General features: G+C 44.0%; 1 protein-coding gene across 6 annotated transcripts in view; it reads right to left on the reverse strand.

Annotated features, from left to right (window-relative positions):
• The window catches only part of KLC4 (kinesin light chain 4), a 620,713-nt gene that overhangs the window by 332,891 nt on the left and 265,436 nt on the right, over positions 1–22,386 (reverse strand). For all 6 annotated transcript variants that reach the window (XM_069608885.1, XM_069608886.1, XM_069608887.1 and 3 more), the window contains exon 8: positions 2,267–2,440. In XM_069608885.1, coding sequence (XP_069464986.1) covers positions 2,267–2,440 — 174 coding nt within the window. The remainder of the gene's footprint in view (positions 1–2,266; positions 2,441–22,386) is intronic.

Genomic DNA, 22,386 nt, shown 5'->3' on the forward strand with positions numbered 1-22,386 from the left:
AATCGAATCAATTTAAACAAGGCCAGGAGAATGGCTCAATTCCCCTGCTATTCTGTTAGCTTCTTACGGTCACTTTAGATCAATGTCTCTCTTTCACAGTCTTCTATATCACTTCTACAATATTCTTGTGTCTTGTACTCTCCTTTAGTGTTGTGTCCGTGACAACTTTGCTTGTGATATTTTCTCACGTTTTTGCCTAAATCTGTACACCTCTCCATAGCCTGTTAATCCAGGCTCTCTCAGCTTGGATGTGGTTTGATCCAATTTGGTATCTCTACTCTCCTAGGTTCTCTCACTCGTCTCATTTCCTCAAATCATTACAAGATGTTATCCCATACTTTCTCCATTCTTCACCCCTGAACTCACAGGGTACTTTCCTTTCTTTCGCTTGTCTTTGTTCACAGTCTTTATTTCCCACTCACGGTTAATAGTCATCTTTATCTGCTTTGCACACACTTCCAGATAAACAGTTTTGTATTTAATACCTCGTTATTACTGGGATGGGTTGTTCTATGTGCAATGTTGCCCCAGCGTCCTCCCTCTTCTCCAGTTCTCCCAGTTACCTGTCTGTATGCATGGAACGCTGCAGCACATGGCATTTGCTTGGGTATTGCTCTTCAGTGTTTACCTTCCCATTTCTCTGTTTCGCTGGTCTCCAATTCGCAGCTTGCCTTCTGGCTTCTGCCTTCTACGGGTGCTGGCCTCTCCCAGTAATATTATCCCAGTTGTCTCCCTATTCTCCAGTTCCCCCAGTTAACTCTGTAGGAGGTGAACGCTGCAGGGCATAGCCTTCGCTCAGGTATTCCACTTCTTAGCTAGCCTTTTCTTTTCTTGGTTTCTCTGGTCTCCTGTTCTTGGGCTTCCTTCTTCCGTATACGGGTGGTGGCATTAAGAAGCGTTTGCATGCCCAGTTGCCTTCTTGTTCCTCAGTTGTGTCGGCTCCCATTCTCGACTTCTCTTCGTGCCTTTGCAGTATGTGGGCACTGGCGTTAGGAAGTTGTTCAGCCTCCCTTCTCGGATGGTCTCGACGTGGTGCCCTGGGCGTCCTGCCCACCACGATATGGCCGTGATCCTGCCACCACCTGCTACAGGATTTCCGCTCTCCTGTTGCACAACAGCTTCTCCGTTGTTTGATGTGCCGGGCCTCTGGTGTATCAGACTGGTGTTCTGTGCCTCCTCGAAAGTCGTGGGCTCCGCAGCTCATCTCAGGTTCGCCGCTCCAAGACTTGATAAGGCCAGGGGACCTTCCCCTGCGAACAATACCATCTCCTTCTCCTTGGTAATCCACTCGTCTCAGTTGAGTATAAGTCTCTTCTTAAAGAGACATCTTTTTCGGGTTGGTTTAGTTTAGCATTGCTTTCAGCAAAAGATGCAGAGGTTACATTAATCTTCGTAAACAGATAGTCCAATAAAGGCTACTATGGTAAGAGGTTTAGTGAGACAAGAGTCCCTACACGGTAAGGGGACTCTCTCCCAGTGCGATCCCACTCGCACAGACCCCTAGAGAGGGTCTTGCGGAGTAGGCTCAGCTCCCCAGCCTCAAAGTGGGATTCCCCCTCCCCCCTGGGGAGAAAGGACAAATACTTTTGATTCGTCACAGAGCACATCGGGAAAAGGGAGGTTGGTGAACCAGTAAGGCACGCATAAAAAAAATGGCACAGGATTCACACAGGTCACAGTCTGACTTTCAACCAAACAGTGGCCAGCCAACAGACGAGCATGAAGAAAGCAGCAGCCGAGTTCAAGAAGGCCCTGTGACCCAGATCTGACGTTCCAACTACCAACACCTACCCTCCAGACCTCATCCAGGATGCATGCAGGAGAGATGCCCAGGCAGGACTATAAAATTGTCAAGAGATCAGGAAATCAGAGTACTGAGAAGCAAGGGAACTGTTGGTACGATGGGGGCTAAGACTGGACGAAGAAAGCAAGGTGAATTTCTGTGGGAGTGCCTGGACAGTGATGGAGCCCCCATTGGGCTGCCTTCTATTCCTATGAGGCAGATCACCCAGCAATGTGCATTGCAGTCTCTTTCCACAAGATCGACTTTTAATAAAACAAAGGGTCTCCTTTTATTATTATGCTATTTGAGCGCGGACCTAGCTCCGAGAAGCAACAAAGCACTTTACAACGGTATACACCAATACAGATACATGATGGAGCGCTTTACAGAGGTGTACAACATTACAGATGCATAACAGGGTGCTTTTCAGTGGTAAGAACAGCAGATATACAGCGGGGGTAGGATACAGAAGCCCATACATACCAGGTTGTTTTTGGTCTTGGCCACATTGGGGTCATCAGGTCCCAGGCGCGACTCGTAGATCTCCAGCGCGCGGCAGTAATAATACTCCACCTCCTCATATTTGCCCTGGTTCTGGCACAGCAGGGCCAGGTTATTTAGTTGCTTTGCCACATCAGGGTGGTCCTTGCCCAAAACCTAGAGTGAGGAAAGGCGGGCAATCGTCAGCAAGGGACCTGCATCATGAGGGGAGACAGTAGGCATGTGACCAGAAAGGCCTGGCAATCAGGGGAGGGTTGGGGGATGACATGGAGTTTTACATACAATACTAGCACAACACATGGATGTAGAGACAGAAAACCAAGAATGGCAAGTTCCAAATGAAGAGAAGGGAAAAGGAAGTGGCGGTGGAGAGTCATCAAACAACGGCCACCAGCTGATCAATAATGCAGAAAATGGAGCATTCAGCTGAAGCCCAAAAACCAACACTCTGGTCTCACTGAAGCTGCAATCAAAAGCGACACACCCAGAAGGGCCCGAAACAGGAACACTAACAAACGGTAATTGGGTCAAACATGAGCGCAAAAAAGGTTACTCACCTGCAACACTGGCTCAGCACTGCTCACGTGACCTGCATTACTTACTGTAAACCAGTGCTGTGCATGTTCCTCATCTGATGTCGGATGTAGGAAAACACGTGCACCAACACTTTAAAGAACACGTCTCATTAGCCAGCTCAAGTAGCCTCATTATATGGACGAGCTCACTCTTTGCCTTACCATCTTGTATGTTTTTGCATGGTAAAAAGCTTGCACATGGCTGTTCTCAATACACAATTATAGGGTCTCGAGTAGGAAAGGTTAAGTAAACAAAAAAGGAAGAGGTGAAATGGATAAGGCTGGATGAAGCAGTGGGGGTCGAGGAAGATCTCATGGGTGAAAGGAGGTGAGCGAGAGCCCCTAATGGAAGGAAAGGAGGGCAGATCCCAATGCCGGATGGAGCAGGAGAGAAAGGAAGGAGGGGGTGAGAGTCATGTACTTCTTTTAGCAGCTGGTTCTAATCGTTACCCATAAAAGTGGATTTGTAAGATATTCTATCACCTGAAGGACGCCAAGGAAGGTTAGGCCAGAATTGCGTTTGTAGAAAACACCCTCACAGGTCCTTCTTCCAGCCTCACTCTCCCTTGTTACTTTATTTGAGTGACTTACTTTGGAATTGGTCTGTGTAGGAGGGTTTTTCTGAATTCCTCTGATGAGGGGGTTCAGAGAAACCAACCAGTATTAGTGTACAGCGCTTCCACAAATGCTCACCGGTAACATGGAACATGGCCAACCAGTAAAGCTTCACTCTTGGGAGGGGAGGATATGTATGCAAGTCGCAGATCAAACATACCCAAGTAAGAGATGGCTTTAACAAAAATCCTTCCTCCTGAAATGTTAACCTAGAACTAGCCACTTCAGCCACATATCACACATCACAGTGCTGCACAGTATAGTGCGGCAGGTGCCGCACTGTAGTTAAGTTGAGTATCTTTTTTAAACATTTTTTTTTATTTCAACATATAGTTTATTACAAACTTATTACAACACACCAGTGGAAAATCTTCAATTATTCACTCAACTATTCTCACATCAATCCATAATTCTATCTAAAAAGTTTACTACTGAGCAGGTTAGATGCACCGAGCTCCGACTTAAAATGTGGATCCACAAGTCGTCCATGTTCTCAGATGTAGCGATGTCAGGTCGCTGAGTGATGGACATTCCGTTAAATGTTTTAAGGATTCTGTATTCACTGAACTATTTCAACAAACATCGTCCGTTGTGTCATCCATGTGTCTCATAAATAGCATTGGTTTTATTCTATATGCATTTAGGCGTAGACGAAGAAAACCATCACAATGTCGGGAAGGAAATGGTTTCAGATATTTAGGCATTTCCTTCAATTTGTTCATTGTGACTCCAAGTTCTAATCTGAGGGTAGTCTTTCATATTTGGACACGTTTTGGCTCCATGACCAATGTTTCAGTTTTTTTTCTCGCAATTTGCCGATGTGCCAACAAGGTGTCCAATGTAATATTTGCTGCTTGCATAAAAGCTTTCATCCTTTGAGACCAGGACAGAAGTAAACCAGTGTACAAATGGTTCTCCGATTGTGCAAATATTTTATATGCAGGTTCAGGATTGGGAAGAGTCATCTTTCACAATATCGCCATTGATTTCCATATCACCACACCGTGAAGTCCGTCCAAGGCTAACTCATGTCTTATTACGGTCATGGATATGTAGGTTGGCAGCCCCAAAACACGCCGCCAGAAGATGCCTTCAAGCTGTGTCCAGATCTTATAATTGATGTTCCATCCGGCTTCTGCCCCAAATGTTATTGCAGGGACTACTTTCTACAAGTAGAACGTGCGTATTGAAATCAGGGTAAATTTGCCAAATAACGTCTGAATTCTTGCTCCTTGTAAGGCAAATGTTGCATGCGTTGGTATAAGTCTTGAACCTACCTCCATTCCCGTATCGAAGTGTTGATTATTATCCCCAGATATCGAATTTCTGACACTTCGTCAATCACTTTGTTGAAGATTTGCCACTTGAAGTGCTTATTTTTAATTCCTTTCGAGGGACCAAACTACATGATTTTTGTTTTTTTAACGTTCATCTTTAAGTCATTTCCATCCATGCAGTTTTGTAATTCATGAAGGAGTTCTTGTAGCCCTATCTATGTTAGGTCAACCAGGACCAGGTCATCGGCATAAGCTGCACAGCAAAGATGGTTACCAGTGACTTTTGGCAAAAAACACCTTGCTTTCGCCATAGCATCGGGAACATCCGCTATGAAGTTGCCGCCAACGGACAACCCGGTTTCACTCCTTTGTTTGTGACAATTGGTTCAGATAAGTCACCTTGTTCATTTAACCTGATCCAAAATGAAGTTTTTGAATATAATGCCTTTATTGGGTACATCACGGATTTTGGACAGTTCCAATTAACAAGTTTCTTCCATAACATCTTGTGATTTATGGTGTCAAATGCCTGTTGCATATCAATAAATGCTAAGAAAAGATTTGACTTCCTTTCAATGGCATTTAGTTTCATCAGGTTCAATAGGACCAGATTTATCCCAGTCCCAACACCCTTAGTAAAACATGTCTGCCGCTCACCAGATGTATCGGTCTTAATTGCACATGTTGACATTTGTGTCCAAAAGGGCAATCGGGCGACAGGTGGCCGGGTCGGCCCGATTGCCCTTTTTAAATATTGGCACGATTATCGCCTCTGACCATGAGGGCGGCAAAGCTCAATGATCTGCAATTACAGAGAACAATTTCTCGATGAGTATGGACCACTCGTGGATATTTGCTTTCAGCCATCAGGCCCTGCGGCTCTCAAATTTTTTAACTTAGCAATGGCATTTCGTACATCTTCACTGGTCTCTCGTATATCCCAGTAACTTTTGTCAGGCTCAAACTTCTTAGATATTAACGTTTGTGTCATCGAGAAGACCTGAAAATGTTTTAACCAGTTGCCTTCTGCAACCCCATTTGCCAGCCTTGCAGGTTGGTTTCCGAAGCCTCTATTCAGGATGTACCAGATCTCTCTTGTATTGTTTGTTTTGATTAAGGATAACATTTCCTCCCCACGTTCTTGGTCTCGTTGGAACTTGAACGCTTTTAACCAATTTCGATACTTCTGCTTTCTCGGTTTGATCCTTCCACAGGCCGATTCACCAAAGTGAGCTTTCATTTCACTTATATCCTTCTTGAGCAGGTTCTTTTCCTTCTTTAGGTTCTTGCTCCATGGGTGAATATGAATTTTCATGTTTTGTACTTTCTGCAAGGATCCAGAGTGTGTGCATGGTAATAATGCAGTATAATTTGTCGGTTCACAGGTTTCCTTATTGACTATCAGAAGGGCTGTGGTCAAGTTAGTTATTTGTTTCGCTTTTGGCCTGAGTCTATTCCTCCCACAGTTTACTTCCAAGGCTTGAGTCGAGTTTGCAACCTCGGTTCTGCAATCTAGCAACCACGACATAACCAGGACATCATGGTCGCTGTTATCTGTCCGGACGATACTCAAATTGTTGCTTTTTGTCCACATATTTCGAGACGTCCAGATATAATCTAGAGTCTTTTCATGCCCCATGTTGTGCCAGGTAAAGTTAGATGGTGCATCGCCCTTGACATTTCCCTTTACCATGCAACAGTCCCATGCATCAATTTCAGCATCCCATCTGGATCTTCTAGAGCTTAGGGACTGTTTGACCCTAGTAAGGTCCAACATTGGCTCCATATTTGAATCAAACCAGGTGATGTTCATGTCCCCGCACACGATAATCGATAAATCTTGATGACACTTCTGATTTATTGATTATCGCCATCACTGAAGAAATGAAAGTTGCAGAGGTGATCTTCAAGGGGTTCCAATACACATAAATCAGGAGTAGATTTTGCGTTATTTGTGCAGGACCAACAAGATGTCGAAGCTGGGTTGATTGCACATAGCTTTTAGGGTTGATTACTTCCATGACTTCCCAATTTGTGCCAGTTTTCAGCAGTGTTATTAGGCCGGAAAAAGGGGGACCTTGAGAATTTTTCTCAGCGGGATTTATCAAGGTTAGATAAACGTCCTTTACGGGCGGAGTGCGCATCCAAGTTTCCTGCAAACAGATGACAAAATGATTGGTCAAAGTCAATGTACAGATTAGTGAATCCGCGATTGTTCCAAGATATTAATGTGGATGGCCCCTCATGTCCGGCATTGACTAGATAGTGCTTTCTCATTCCTTGTTTGAGGTTTCCAGATTGCGAAAGCGGGAATGCTTCAATGGTCAGATGTTTCCTTATCTCGTCACGTTGCTGCACAATAGAATCTTTAGTGTTACATTTCTCATTTCCATTGGCTTTGGCTTCACTTCCAATTGACTCATGTTCAGAAATCTCGAAGCCCAAACACAATCGTTCTTCTTTAGCTGCTATCATTGTCTTTCGTACAGCCTGTGATTTTATGTGCAACAAGACGCAATTAACACGGGCTTCAGACATGTATTCAACTATGCAAATGTCTTGTGACCGGATGGTCCTTAAAGCCGGCACAGAGTGCAACAGCCTAATGACATTAACGTCATCATCATCAATGATCACATTTTCAATCCGGATTTTCCATATAAAGGGAGTGGAGCGGCCCTGCTAGATGTCATCAGCTGGGTGTGATTTTTTATTTGGTAAGCTGCTGTGCGTTTCGGATTCAAAGACACTAGAGGCTTACGCTTCCCGTCTAGGTCATTGTTTGTTTGCCTGGTCGCGATTTCTTTCCAAGCCTCAGACGGTACTACATTTCTTATAGCTGCAACATCTTTCACATTCTTCTTCGTTATCAGTTTGGACAACTTGTGATCTCCAAGGGACCGACTTGCTCATTGTAGGGCGCCGCTTGAGACACCGGACTGCAGTCCTGGGCAAAGTCATCAAACTAAGTAGACAAATTGCACAAGTCCACGGATGAAGCCACTGAAAGAGTGAAGTTCGTATCCGAATCAATTCGCATTCTCTTTCTTGGGTTTCCTGCACTTGGTTTTATAGAAGCAACAACAGGTTTTGAAGAGCTTTCCATTTGTTAACCATTCTTAGTTAAGCCGATTCTCTCCCTCGATAATAGCTTTGGTTTGGAAGGTTTCGTCAAGTTCCTTATGAATTTTCTTGATCGGCTGGTCTGTTTCATAGGTTTATCTATGTTTTTCTTTTTTTCTGTTTTTTTTCTTGAGCAGCTCGCCACAGCTTGTGTTTTCATAGTAGTTTCTTTAAGGATTAAATTCTTTGCAGGACCACTGAATATCCCGTAAGACACTTTCGCGGGGTAGCACTGTTGTAAATCAGACCATTTTTCCACATAAATTATGGTCACATGCTCCTTGTTAGAAAGTCCAGGTACCACTTCAGGGCTTCTTTCTGTATCCAACGGTAACCTTGCAGGCACAACCAACACCGATCCAGTTGACGTTTTATTCACAGTGACATCTTTACTCATGGAGATTGGTGCACTTTGCAGCCGCAGCAAGTTTTCTGCCAGCAGTGTTGGGGGAACAGTGAAACTGTTGGCAACCCTCGTTTTCGTCACATCTGCGTCACCGCCACATTGTGTGCCGACATGGCACCACACTCGATTTTACCATTGGTAGGGTCATATTGTTCACAAGCATTTGTTTCAAAAGACAGAAAACAGACTCCAGTGAGCCGGTTTTTTCCTTGTTTTCTTTCCCCATTGAATCAAACAGTCTGTTTAATATGGCTTCTTGATGTCCGGTTTCCAATTCTAGTCGTGAATGAAGAGCCATACATAAACTTTATAGTTTGATTATTTTTTCGTTAATGTGGCCCAAAACTGCTCCCTTGTTTTGTGTTGCCTCATTTAGATTTTCGTACAGTTTTATAAATGGAATTAAAGCCAGCGAGGATGCAGCCAACACGTTATTATGCATCTGAATGGCCGCAGCTACGGACAGATTTGATTGTATGTCTGCTTCTTTTCACAGTGGCGCTGCAAGGGCTGACATTACTTGTGTTTCTTGGGGAACTGCTTGGCCCCTGAGGCATCTGGGCAGATACGCCCTGCAAGCTCAGTGTCATGGGCCTGGAGCAGCTCGACGGCCTCTTTCCCTTTGCCGAGGAACTTCAGGTGCCACAGTTTGTGAGCCTGCATCGACGACCGCCGCACTCGGACAGCCATCAGTAGATCTCTGTGAGGAAGGGCCCACATGGAAGGTATGTACATTTGCGCCTGTATCAAGTGTTTGTTGAAGAGCTGTATGTTTCATAGCACTCGGGCGTTTATTTCTGCCATTGTTCAATTTAAGGAAGTTCTCCGACAGCTTTCCTTTCCTCAATTCAAAGTCCGCTTTTAGTCTCTCAGTCAGTCCGGCCTCTCGTCCTGCTCAGTCGAGTCCCACGTTCGGAGTGACTGCTGAGATCGACGGTGATTGCAAACTCATATTTTCACTGCGGGATCACTGGTCCTAATGGCGAGTAATGTCTCACCTTTTGCATTTATTTCCATCGCTTTATAATGTAATGGTGTTTGCATTGGAGGTGCACAAGCAACGTTATTTTCCCGCACCGTGTTTCCCTTTATGTACAGGTCAGTGTGCGGATTTGTGCGCCATCAGGCACATGAGGAAACGTACATTTAAGGCGATTCGAGTCAAGAAGCCTGCTTGGCACTTCGAGTTCAAGCAACTCGGAGTCAGTCACGTCAAAGGGGCATTGAAATGCGCCAGCGTTTACTTCAATCACACCTGACTCTTCATTGGGAAATGCAGGCATGCATACTTCGGCGCGTCATGCTGTGTAAGCGGACTATCAATAAAGGAATTGCACACGGCTGGAGCAGTTACAGTCACATGTGAGATCACAGAACATGTTTGCCGCGACAGACGCTGCCATGCTGGGATTCTATTCTATCCGATGCTAATTGCTTCAGGGAAGGCCACGTGGGGTTAACTGGAACGGGCATGGAGGCAGTCAGGGAGACCTCATGCCGGTCACTCGACCAGTCATACCCCCTCAGGTCACACGTTGTCAGAGTATTTTCATACATAAGACAGTCCTGACTTTTCAGGGCTCGTTTTAATTTCAAACGCGCCAACGGCCCATTTCCCGCCATGGATTAGTTCTTACCTGCTGTCAGCTGCTGACTGCTGCAGACTGAACTCTGCGCACAAACTCCTGTGGTTTTTAAGTTGAGTTCCAGGAACCCTAAAAAATCAAAATGAATTGCTAATAACTTTTGACTCGTATGACGGATTTAGCTGAAATGTTGTAGCCACAATTGTACTGGCTGGCCACTCCAAACAGGATATTCAGGGAAATATCCATTAAAAAACAAAGAAATTAAAAGAAAAGAAATACAGTTTCCACCTAGTCGACATTCGTTTTGCCATAGACAAATGCTGCTTAAGCGCACAGCGAAAACCTGTTGGATGGAATTCGAACAGGTACATAACAACTTTGGCCTAAGGTGTTGGCTCGTTTTATGGGGCTTGGGGGATGTTATCGGGGGTTCTTGCGTCCAGTATTTTTTTGTAGATATTTAATGGAGAAGTGTGTGCTCCCGTCCCCAAAAATTAAAGAGGTTATCGCCCATGGTGCTTTGCAGCAGAGAGGCCTTTCAAGAATGAAAATCTGCAATTTGTTTTGTTCGATGCGAGAGATAACCAGAAAATAAAAAAATTAAAAATGCCATTTGGAGTTGAAAAAATTATGAAATAGTATAAGGATATAGGTGGGTAGGGGTGGGGGAGAGGACTCCCAAGTACAATTTAGGAGTTGGAGGGGGCCTAGTGACCAATTTTAGAACAGGAACGTGTTCTTGTAGCCACAGTTATTCAGCAGGATAACCACGGCTATTAGAAAACAAGATCGGGAACGAAAGTGTGTCACAGGACACGATGAGTGTTGGGGGATGGTAGAGGGCAGACCGTGCTTACAACAACGGGGGGGGAAGTCATTTTGGCTACTATACAGACACATAGCAACCTTGCAGTAGAAAAATAAAAGCGCTCAATAGTTACCATGAAAAAGGGTTACACTGCATGCTCTATCTTGGTACGAAAATCCAACCAGACTAATGAAGCGTGTGGGGCAGGTTCCCATTGTATTGGCAGCCACAGGAACTAGCAGGAGAGCAAGAATCTGTGTAGTAGAGGCCATGGGGTCTGGACCATGCTGTCCAATAAAAAGAGTTACACTAGCGAGTAAAAGTCAAAAATAGCCCCACTTAGCAGCCCATAGTAGGGTGATGCTTTTGCCATGTCTGGCACTTCTTAGAAGGGCAAATGGGCAAAAGGTATGGAAGCAGATTTATTTGGCCAATGTTCGGAGGGGAAGTTGGGGGCATTAGCTCGTCACCGTCACATCAGTGACACTACATCCCAACTCCTTACCTTTGGGGCGGTTAAACTGTGTAGCCTTGTAATAAGGGTTCTTGTGTGGGTGTATTCAGAATTGCTCCAAGAGGCAATTTGTGTCAAAAGTTGCATGTTACATCTGGAGTGCTTCCGGGAAGAGCAGGAAGGCTTCCATCAACAACCAAAAAACGTTGGAATGTTTCAAATTAACTTTAATCACTGCCATTGCTCTGGGCAACTTTACACTCCAAAGGCTTCCAGCCACTCCTTACTGTTCTGCTTGATTAACTGCTCAACTGAGAGTCTTGCGTTGCAGCTCTTTTCCATCAGTACGATCAAGCTATCTGGTACCAGATGCAACATATCGGCTATGGAAAGAATGGGCATGAAGTCCATAGTGCCGCTAAAAATTGTCATAATCCAATCATCACACTACTGGGAAATGACAAGCTCTACTGGAACCAATCGCAGTTCAACTTGGTTCTGCTTTGAACCCAGAACTATGGAAAAAGTTAAATCTCTGGGGCAAACATGGTAGCCCACTGGCTATTCTTTTGGAGGTCTGTCCGGCTATGTTAATGAAATCTATTGCCCAGACAATTGCTTGTGACTTGGCGAGTAATGTATCATTTGCCTCAGGGCTGTGCCCATGGAGGTAAAAGACAGTGGTTAGCCCTCTGCAGAAGCCATCCTTGGACATGGCTATCCTGGGAAAATTGAGACCCATTTCATTTCAACCAGATCCAACTCACTTCTTGGAACGTATTGAAGCAGAACAGCTTCAGTCGTATGTGGACAGTTGTGGGTTTTGTTATAATAATGGGACAGGATCCACACTGGTAAGGAAAATAGGCCCTTATCAATATTGTAGGCGACTTAATACAGGCGGACGATGACAATGAGTGAGTATATTTTATTTATTTAAAATTAAACCTTACACTTTTATAATGCAGAACAGTTGATACAACCAGTGGTATTAGTACAAGGCATACATTCGTTTTCAAAAATTGATGAGCAGTGTTTTCTAATTAAATCTTTTTTGATTAGCAAACAGAACCATTTGATAAGCAATGTTGTACTAATATTGTTAATGTCACCTGAAGTTATTTGTACACAAGACATGAAATGAACAACAATACAGCAGTTTTGCGTACTGCTGAAATAAGACTAGTGAGAGGAGTCAGCCCTTGCAAAATCTTTAAACTTCAGCTGCTAGACCTTGCTAGACCTGCAGGTCGGGTAACTTAGTTTACATATTTAACCTAAGATAAATGCACTCTACCCTTAGCAATGGAGGATAACAACTTTAAAATGTGATATCTGTAAAATGGTGCATGTCACTACAATCCCACTTTATGTTTGGAACAACCCTGCCACCAAGAGGCCAGCCATGTACAGTAAAACTTGTATTTGACATTTAATGCAAAGTAAATGTTAAATAAAAGTTTCAAACATCGCTTGCAAATGCTACTCACCCATCATAAAATCTACTTTGCGAGTGGGAGAAAAGACCTTGCGAGCCATTGATGAGCGTCTGTATAATGTAGAAGGTTAACTACATAAATGGACATAAATACATAAGATAAAAAGGCTTTGAAAACAGTTTGGCCAGCTGACTCCTGCAGGTGGTAATATAGAATGCAATCACAATCATAAAGCAAAGTGAGCTCTGGAGGCAGTGTTCGGTATTGCAGTAGTAGTACAGACTGGATGGAACTATTGACCACTACTTTGCATAAGCATCTAGTTTGCTTTGTGTATTTGTTAGGTAAGAGGCAAGAATGAGACTAAGAGTGAATTGCGTAGCAGGCAGAGAACTTGGCAAACTAGGGGGAATGTTGTATTTTGTGGTCATCTCACTTTCAGGGTACATGGTATAAAGCAACAGAGTGATAAAATAGAATGTCAAGGAGAATGGGTTAGCTCATGGGAGCACCATTTGCAAGATGTATGTAACCTGTAGGTTACAGAACTAGGTTTGCTGTCAAAAGCATGTGATCATGTACATTTTCCGAAGTGTTCACTCGTCAATATGATGGATCTTCCCCAACAAAATGAAATTTTGTTGACACTATGAAATTTAGACACACTAACCTAAGCTTAACTGTAAAGCATGGAGATGATGCAGTGTTTTACAGTATCAATGCTGTAGTTATGCATTATGTAACAACGTACATTTTAGTAATGCAATTGTCTTTTTTTTTATATAAAGTTTACACATAGTGGCCTTTGCCAGACAGGATATTGAAGGCTTAATAAAAGTATAATCCCGATTATTTCTGGTTTGCAATTATTTGAAAAATAAATTCTTGCCTAGCATTCCCACACATGCCTTTGGCACTTGGAGTGGAGGAGATGATTACTGCTGCACTTTCTCTCCATTAGCACTTGAAGTGAACAGAGAAAAGAAGGTGAAAAGAGCACAAAGAACAAGAGGAATGCAGGGGAAGCTGTGCTTTAATGGAAGCTGGCAACTTAAATAGCTAACTTTGCTACACAAGTGCCCATTTGATTAGCAAACCTACAGAATTGCTTAGCAAATTGCTATGCAACACTGCTTATTGTATGCCTTGTCAGTATATCATATTTGTCAGTAGCATTAGGCACCTTCGAACATCCACTGATCGGTCCGTCTGTCTGAAATTGGGATTGAGATTTGGGCCCTACAATGCATCAACTCTTTTTATAGGAGCACCAACAGGTGGTGTCACCACCTCTTTTTTTTTTGTCCGAGTGTGCATCTTTAGCTTTTGGGTACAACAGGTATCTGTCTTTTCTCCGTTTTTATTCAATGTTGAGGTTTCTCAGTTAGCCTTAGTAGAAACATTTGACCTGATAATTTATTCGGGTGATACAAATTCTGATGCATTTTAAGTCACATAAATGAATGACTGCCTACAAAGTCGCGCAATGGATGCCGGGGTGTGCAAATACTGCTTCTAATTTAACAACTCTAAGCGGGCAATAGTTTCATGCCATCAGGTTACAGTTCCACTGAAGACCTTATGGCCCACAAGCTTTGGTCCTGGTTTCACTGTCAAATGTGGTAAAGTAGGTGTTAAATTTGTTTCTCAACTAATCTTCTTGGAGCATATAGAAACTGTTGCACAGGCTGGCCTTTCATCCAAGAGCACTTAGACATTTTTTTTTCTTTTTTTTTTTTATATTAGACATATTTTTTGTTTTCTTAGATTCCCCGCAAGTGGTGGTAAATGGCACCATGACTAGTAGCTTAGATTAGTCCAGGTCTCCGTTAACAGGGCTTTCTAAACAGACAGTAAAAAGCCTGCATCTAGAATGATTACGGCCATATAGCTTCACCACTATTAGATCTTTGCACTGGCTGACAGGACACAAGAAACTTGCATTCAAATCCCTTCATAGTAGTCAAAATAATACTGTCACACTGTCCAGCCTTTTTGGACAGCAAACTCAAAAAAGCATTCTTCAGCCCGACTGTTACACCCCAATCTCGTGACTGCTTGGTAATCCCTGTACGTCAGCATAAATGCACTGGTGGGCATACCTTTTGTGGGCAGGGGGCATTGCTTTGGCATTCGTGATCCTGACACTTTAGAGTACAATCTAATCTTTTAGATATGCGAAGGCATTAAAAACCTGACTAATAATTATTTTTTGGCCCAGGTTGAGTGTGCTAGAGCAAGGTACTTTGAGAGTCCCAAAATGGTAGCTCCTTGATACAGTCATGGTCTTTGAGCACTCTATACATTATAAAACAAAAATATCAACAACGGAATTCGGTATTGGACTACGGACTAACATTGCAGCAGTTTACATATAACCAGATCAATGATTCCATGCCAAACAGCAAACTGGCGAGCCTCAACTCGAGAGGCTTGTGATTGGGTGTCTTTTAGGATAGTCTAAAGGGTGACCATGCTAGGACGTTTGTGGTTATGCCTGAACCTGCATATTACCCTTGACAGCGAGATCAGAAAGGGGTGGGCTGTGTACCCACTGTTGAGGTGGATTTCTAGAATCTGGCGTGGTGGACAGATTTTAGGAGGCCACCCTAGTTATAGTGAACAGGGAACTTTGAGAGGTTAGCCAAAACCCATTCAAGGTAGCAATGCAGAGCAGTCAAGGTTATTCTCAAGAGGTGCGAGTGTGGTAACGGGTCTACAATGAGTCCACATAGTGAAACACATCATTCAATTTAGACAGGAATTAATAAAAATACAAATATTTATTCTAGGCCTTAAACACATGCATCATCCACAGCTTCTGCCCCCTCCCCCCCAACCCCACGCACCAATACTGGAAAGGTGAGAGATGTTACTCACATAGACAGCTGTTCTGCCCTTAACCCCCACAGGTACCACAGGGTTTGGGGACAATGTGAACTGAAGATGACCAAAACATTGAAACTAACGTTTCAACAGTAGAAAAGTATGCACTAGACACAAAGCAAACAAGTATTGAACATGAGCAATAGGTAATATATGCATTTAGACATGAAGGAAATTAACATAGCACCCGCAGACAAGAGGAACACTAGCAAGACCAATGTATAAGGTGAATACAACATGAACAATATGCGAATATAGCTTGCCATCATTGCAACAAGATTGTAGTAAAGCACCCATCTTCTTAAAAATGGACGCCACGGCACATCTCTGAATAAGCACAGCCTCAAAGCCTCTGGGAAACTCAAAAGGCTGAATCCACAAAAATACATATTGGTGCAGAGCTCAGACAGTAGCTGGCAATTAGTGGCAACGTTAAAGTGAAATAAGGGAACATTGGCATGACGAAATTAAGGCACGAGATAGCAGTTCCCAAGATGTAAGCAGTATACTTTCAGATTAAAGTTTTAGAAGAACACAAACAACGTTTTTTAGCCAGGTGCAACAAAACAGTAAGCCAAACTACTCCATGAAGAGTAACTCAAGAGTGTCCCCAGTGGTAATGGACAACACGACGCACATTAACACTAGCTGAAATCTCAATGAATAGAAGGTAAATCTATTCCAAACACGGTCCTATCGCATGTGACCTATAATTGGAGGACACAGACTATTCATTAGAAGCCAACACAGATGGGACACCTGCCATACTCCCAAAAAACGCACGTAGACACGTGACGCCACAGAAGGCCAAGTAGAAAGGGATTGCCCGGTTCCATGGCCTGAGAATGAGGGATGTTAACTTTTAATTGGAGGAAGAATGTTCCACGGGCCCCTCTCCCCCGACTCTATGACTAGCTCATATCCTGATGACCTGCCAAGTGTCCAAGGTTGGTAAGCAATATGCCAACCTACCAAAACCCTTAGAGACATGCCGCCCATCAACTAGCATGCCAACTTTTGGGAAGGAACTAGGATCTTCCTGCACCCCCAATTGCTTTAGAATGAGGCAAAATACTTCTTTTGACTTCTTTTAGGTGCTACAATGGATTAGGGAAAGAGGGGCACTGGGAAGGTTCTCTTATGCAAATATAATCACATACACAGACATGGGCAGGCCCTGAAAAAAGGTAATTATTGTTTCAAATATAAAGCACAATTAACTATTAGCTGGATAGATGTGTAATGTCAAATCCTATTCATTTGTAAAATCTTAGTACGGTACGAGTCAAAAACTCCCCCTCCCTTCCCTGAAAGAATGCAGCTTGTGCTAAAATTGGACAACAGGCTTCACGGTGTTCGCAGCACACGAAGTGACTCAACAGCTGTTTACTGTCCATCAAGGGTCTATGAATAGGGGATTTACATGCTCATGCACACAATGCATAATTATGAAATAAGGTTTAAAGGATTATAGGACCAGATAAAAACATGAATAAAATATGGATCGAATTAATGAAAATTGTGTATAAACATTTTTTTAGTTTTTCCTGGGGCTAAGCCTCAAGGTTTGTAAAAGTCTGCAGGGCTGCGGTGCTTTTCTATGTAAGGTAGCAAAATGTAAAGTAGCATGCCCTGACAGAAATCGCCGACAATGAAGAAAGGAAAGCTTTGGAGCATCCCTTGTATGGAAGAAGGACGGTTTGGGATGTAGCCATGGCCCGTATCCAGTGACAGAACTGCAGCAAGCCAGGCATATATAAACCTTTGCCTGGCATCACTGTGGCAGGAGGAAGGAATGGATGAGGGACAGAAGACCTTTCAGGGAGCAGAGTTCTTTGCCCCATCCTCATGTCTGTAAAATTAAGTTTGTTATCCTTACAAGATAGACTCTTGGCCTGATTGTCTAGAGGGGTGTAGTTATTCTGGTGTGAGCATAATTAGGGACAACCTTACACAACTAACCGGTTGTCGTAAAGATTATGTAGTTTAACCTTTATCAATAGAGGGGTGGTTCCATGTGCAACCCAATGAAAATGTGTAACCTGTTACACTTCAGGCTTCCCCGCGGGCATCCTTGCCGAATACAACTTCTTTACAGGCTCCTCTATGGTCCAGGCACAAGCTACCATGGCGTCTGTACAAACGTCGTCGCATTCCAGGTCACCTGACACGTTTTGTACGTGGAAGACGTACAGCAAGCCACGCCCCTCTTACGACTATAAAACCACCATCTTCCAAGGGGCTCGTTGCTGCTAATTAGCGTTACCAGCTACTCGCGGTTTCGTCCGTTTCATCTTCGTGTCTTCTTACACAAATCCTTATCTGAACTCCTGGTTTTGACCCTTTGCCTGACTTTGGATTGCCTCGTCTCCTCCTTCATTCCTGTCGTGCTCGTCTGGTTGTTGGATTCGGAACGCTACTGGATACGCCTCTCTTCTGTGTCTTGCGGTTCTTTCCTGGTTGCCGCTCTGCACTTCAACTTTGCTGTCTATTATCCGGATCATCTCAACAGCTATTCAACTATACTCGTGTACTCAGGTACATACCTATTGCCTTCCATGGATATTGTCTTCTGTTGGATTCTGGGACATTGAGTGACTTTTCTGTGAAATTGCTCTTAAGTGCATATGAACGCCCTCCTGAACTGCACCAACCCGGCACTAGTGCGTCCCTCGTGCCGTTCGGGGTTACTTACCTATACTAACTTCCCTGTTTGTTATTTTCTCCTGTCGTTGTCTTCAGAATCCTGGACTCCTATTACTCCATTAACTTTATTCAGGACAGTTGTTTATCAAATCTATAGCGATAGTGGGAACCGATACTGATTTAGTTCAATTCCACTCATTTGTGTCATTCTTTGTAGATCATCCCGGGGAAACTCAACTCCACTCCAATATCTATCTAGGTAGTTGTCTAATCATTTCAACTGTTCTAATCACTTGTATAATATCAACACTGTCTAATATCTTGGTATTCTTTTGCAGCATTGGTATTGGCGGTGTGTGTTCTCCCCGCTCTTTTACTCAATTGACTCCTCTGTCTGTTCTAACTGAAACTTCGGCCTATTCGGAGTGGTGAGTAACACCTGTATAGAATCTATATGTAGTCCAACCCACTAACCTATCCCGTAGGTTTTGTAAACTAAGATTATTTTAGGACGTCATTGATGATAGGTTTGCAGTACTTATGAAATAGTTTTGATAAGAAAGTTGAGTGCGACGAAACTTTCATTCTTGTATGCTGTCCCAGCTTTGTTTAATCAAATAAAGTTGGGTGTTGCTGTACACGGTCTACTCATTCATTGAGTTTGGTTTGACTGTTTCATATCAGTTTACCTGGGACTTTTGGGCCACCTTAAAACACACTAAATAATGACACAAGCATGTGATACTATTGCACAATACTCAATAATAAACATATAAACATTCACCATAGGTGCTTAAAATGCATTCAATGACTTAAATCAGCAGAGGAGGTAAGTAATTAATGCAGTAAAGATGGAACTAAGTAACAAGTGAATTTCCCTAATGTCAGCAGTCCAATCCTCAAGAAGAATGGGGCCTTGTGCCCAAAAGTCATAGGAGCCACAATGCTTCTCCCCAGACTGTATCTGTAGCCGGTAAGTTACTTGTGTTAGTGATTGTTCAAAAGAAGAGATGCAAGTCAGTAGGTAAGTAAAACGTGTTCTTATCTTTCAGACCATATTACCCAGGTTCAACGACCAAAAGGTAGTGGAATGGAATGGCAGGATACAAAGTGAGTGGTTCTCAACTTTATCCTATGAAGGACAGGGGGAGACAAATCCATTGTGTTTAGTTACCCCACCCTGACTCTGATAAATAAGCTTGGCAGCCAAGAAAGAAAGTAACATGGAGCAAGCAAGGAATGCTGTGGAGACGTCAGGAACCGCAAGAAGATTTCCAGGGATCCGGCAGCCAGGAGAAGCGTTATTAATATTATTAAGCGTGACTACTTTTTAACATGAAATGCACTTTGAAGGAAATTGATTTTATAATCTTTGTCATGAAGTGTGATCATTTTTTATATTATGTATGTACGAATTGTAAAGACTAGTGTGAAAAGTTGAATAACAAAAAGCACTTAAATAAATAAAAAAGAGGCAGCGTTACCGAGAGCCTAACAGAAGTCAGCATGCAGGAGCGGAGCCGGGAATGAAGCTGGAGAGACGTCAGAGCGGCCAAGAGTAGGAAGCAAGTGGCAAAGGTACGCCACGTAAGGGTGAGGAAGACCGAAAACGCTGCACAGAATCGGTGAGTCAACCCGAGCAGAGTGGGTTCCCAATGGCGTTTCGGCGACTGCGCCAAAGAGAATTTGAACACTGTGACGTTACAGAAAGGGAAATGAGATTACATGTGAATTAGAAATGCAGAGTACCAACCAAAACCCCAATGAGAAGTGAATGCAAATCTGGGGAAAACTTAAAAACTGTGAAGCAAGTAGATATACCAAGCTAAGAAAGGTATATGCTACTGGAGTATAAAAAGGAACTATAGTACATGAGAAATCCTGGCGAGCCCATACCAGGAAGTTGTGAGTACAAGAGAGGTCTTGATAGGAGAGTACACCAGGCAGTTGGAAGGTAACAAAGAGTTCTGGCAGGGGAGTATACCAGGAAAATGCAAACCTACAAGGAGTGTCAAGCAGAAACGGTTTGTTAAAAAAAGAAGGAACTTGTGTTTAAAGAAGGAACTTTTGTTAAAGAAGAACTTACAAGGTTGAGCAGTCTGTCCAACAGGATTGTTGTGGGCCAAGAAACACACAAAGAACTGTTAGACCAAGAGACATTTGTGGTTCCAGTGAAGAATCCAGGGGAAGGGAATCACCCTCTGGAACGAAGGTCTTTCATTTTGGAGAGCATTTACTTGGAGACATTTTATTTAAGAACACTTTTTGCCAATACTAGGTTGAAGATATTTCCTGTCTCACTTTGTTATTTTGTTTGTAGTGTGTGGGTCAGGATAGAACATTTGGACACAAGGACGGCTTTTGATTTATGACATCCTGACAAAGAAAGAGAGAAACTCCTCTTTAGAAAACAGTCAGAGAGGCATTTTCACAACCCAATTCAGTTGAATAAAAGTATTTAACCAAAAACATGAAAACTGTGTGTCCGGCCCTCATATCTGACCCTACACACAGGGTAGCCCATGACAGAGCTGGTCAGTCCACCGGGTGGGCCAGGGACACTTCTGAAGGCTCAGGATGGCTGGATCCTCGAGAAGGAGTCGAGACTAATTGGTTCTTCTAGGCCAAGGGATGAAGGACCGGCCAGGTTCTTCAGAGTTCAGGTAGTCCCACAGTGATTCACTGGGCCAGACCCAGGAAAGGATGCCAGGCCTCTTCTTCGGATCTTATCAGCAAACTATTCTTCGAGGGCTCAAACGCTTATCTGAAGTGGCTGCATGAGTCCTCTTATCCAAAATCCAAGCCCACCAATGGTAAGGATCTGCACCATTCACATTGCTAGTAGTTGTGCACTGAGGGACAACTATTGGTTTCACTCACGCACCACACCTAGACCCGCTGGCACCATGCATGTGGAGTAGGACCAGACAGTCTCACCCAATTCCTGCGCCACTCACATACAAAGGCAGCACTAGCCTGCGCAAGCAGCAGCTTTCCTAGGCAGGTGCATGACCTTATATGGGATTTTCTGACCTGGGAAGGCAGGAAGAAGGCCAAACAACAATATGGCCAAAGAAAAAGCAAAAAGCATGTGTTGTGGTCATTTTAGGGCACTAGCCACGTTTACCAGCCAGTTGCGATAAGCGTGAATGTGCACACCAAAATTAATGCAATAACGGTAATAAATACATCTGGTACCACCAGTTTGTCTTTAGGCACATTTAAAAGTAACCAAAAATCCCAGGCATGAAAAGCTATGGTGATACAAATGTATCCCAGTGCTGATCAGGACTGATGGGTTTCCCCAGACCAAAACGAGCAAAGGCCAGGGGGGTGAAGCTGAATCCCAGTGCTGATCAGGACCGATGGGTTTCCCCATACCAAAACCAGCAAAGGCCAGGGGTGGGAAGCTGAGTCCCAGTGCTGATCAGGACCGATGGGTTTCCCCATACCAAAACCAGCAAAGGCCAGGGGAGGGAAGCTGAATCCCAGTGCTGATCAGGACCGATGGGTTTCCCCATACCAAAACCAGCAAAGGGCCAGGGGGGTGAAGTTGAATCCTAGTGCTGATCAGGACCGATAGGTTTCCCCATACCAAAACCAGCAAAGGCCAGGGGAGGGAAGCTGAATCCCAGTGCTGATCAGGACCGATGGGTTTCCGCATACCAAAACGAGCAAAGGGCCAGGGGAGGGAAGCTGAATCCCAGTGCTGATCAGGACCGATGGGTTTCCCCATACCAAAACGAGCAAAGGGCAAGGCGAGTGAAGCTGAATCCTAGTGCTGGTTAGGACTGATGGGTTTCCCCATACCAAAACCAGCAAAGGCCAGGGGAGGGAAGCTGTATCCCAGTGCTGATCAGGACCGATGGGTTTCCCCATACCAAAACCAGCAAAGGGCCAGGGGGGTGAAGCTGTATCCCAGTGCTGATCAGGACCGATGGGTTTCCCCATACCAAAATCAGCAAAGGCCAGAGGAGGGAAGCTGAATCCCAGTGCTGATCAGGACCGATGGGTTTCCCCATACCAAAACGAGCAAAGGGCCAGGGGGGTGAAGCTGAATCCCAGTGCTGATCAGGACCGATGGGTTTCCCCATACCAAAACGAGCAAAGGGCCAGGGGGGTGAAGCTGAATCCCAGTGCTGATCAGGACCGATGGGTTTCCCCATACCAAAACCAGCAAAGGCCAGGGGGGTGAAGCTGAATCCCAGTGCTGATCAGGACCGATGGGTTTCCCTATACCAAAACCAGCAAAGGCCAGGGGAGGGAAGCTGAATCCCAGTGCTG

This window comes from Ambystoma mexicanum, chromosome 4q (genome assembly GCF_040938575.1).
Source record: "Ambystoma mexicanum isolate Mex_15411 chromosome 4q, UKY_AmexF1_1, whole genome shotgun sequence".
NCBI lineage: Eukaryota > Metazoa > Chordata > Amphibia > Caudata > Ambystomatidae > Ambystoma > Ambystoma mexicanum.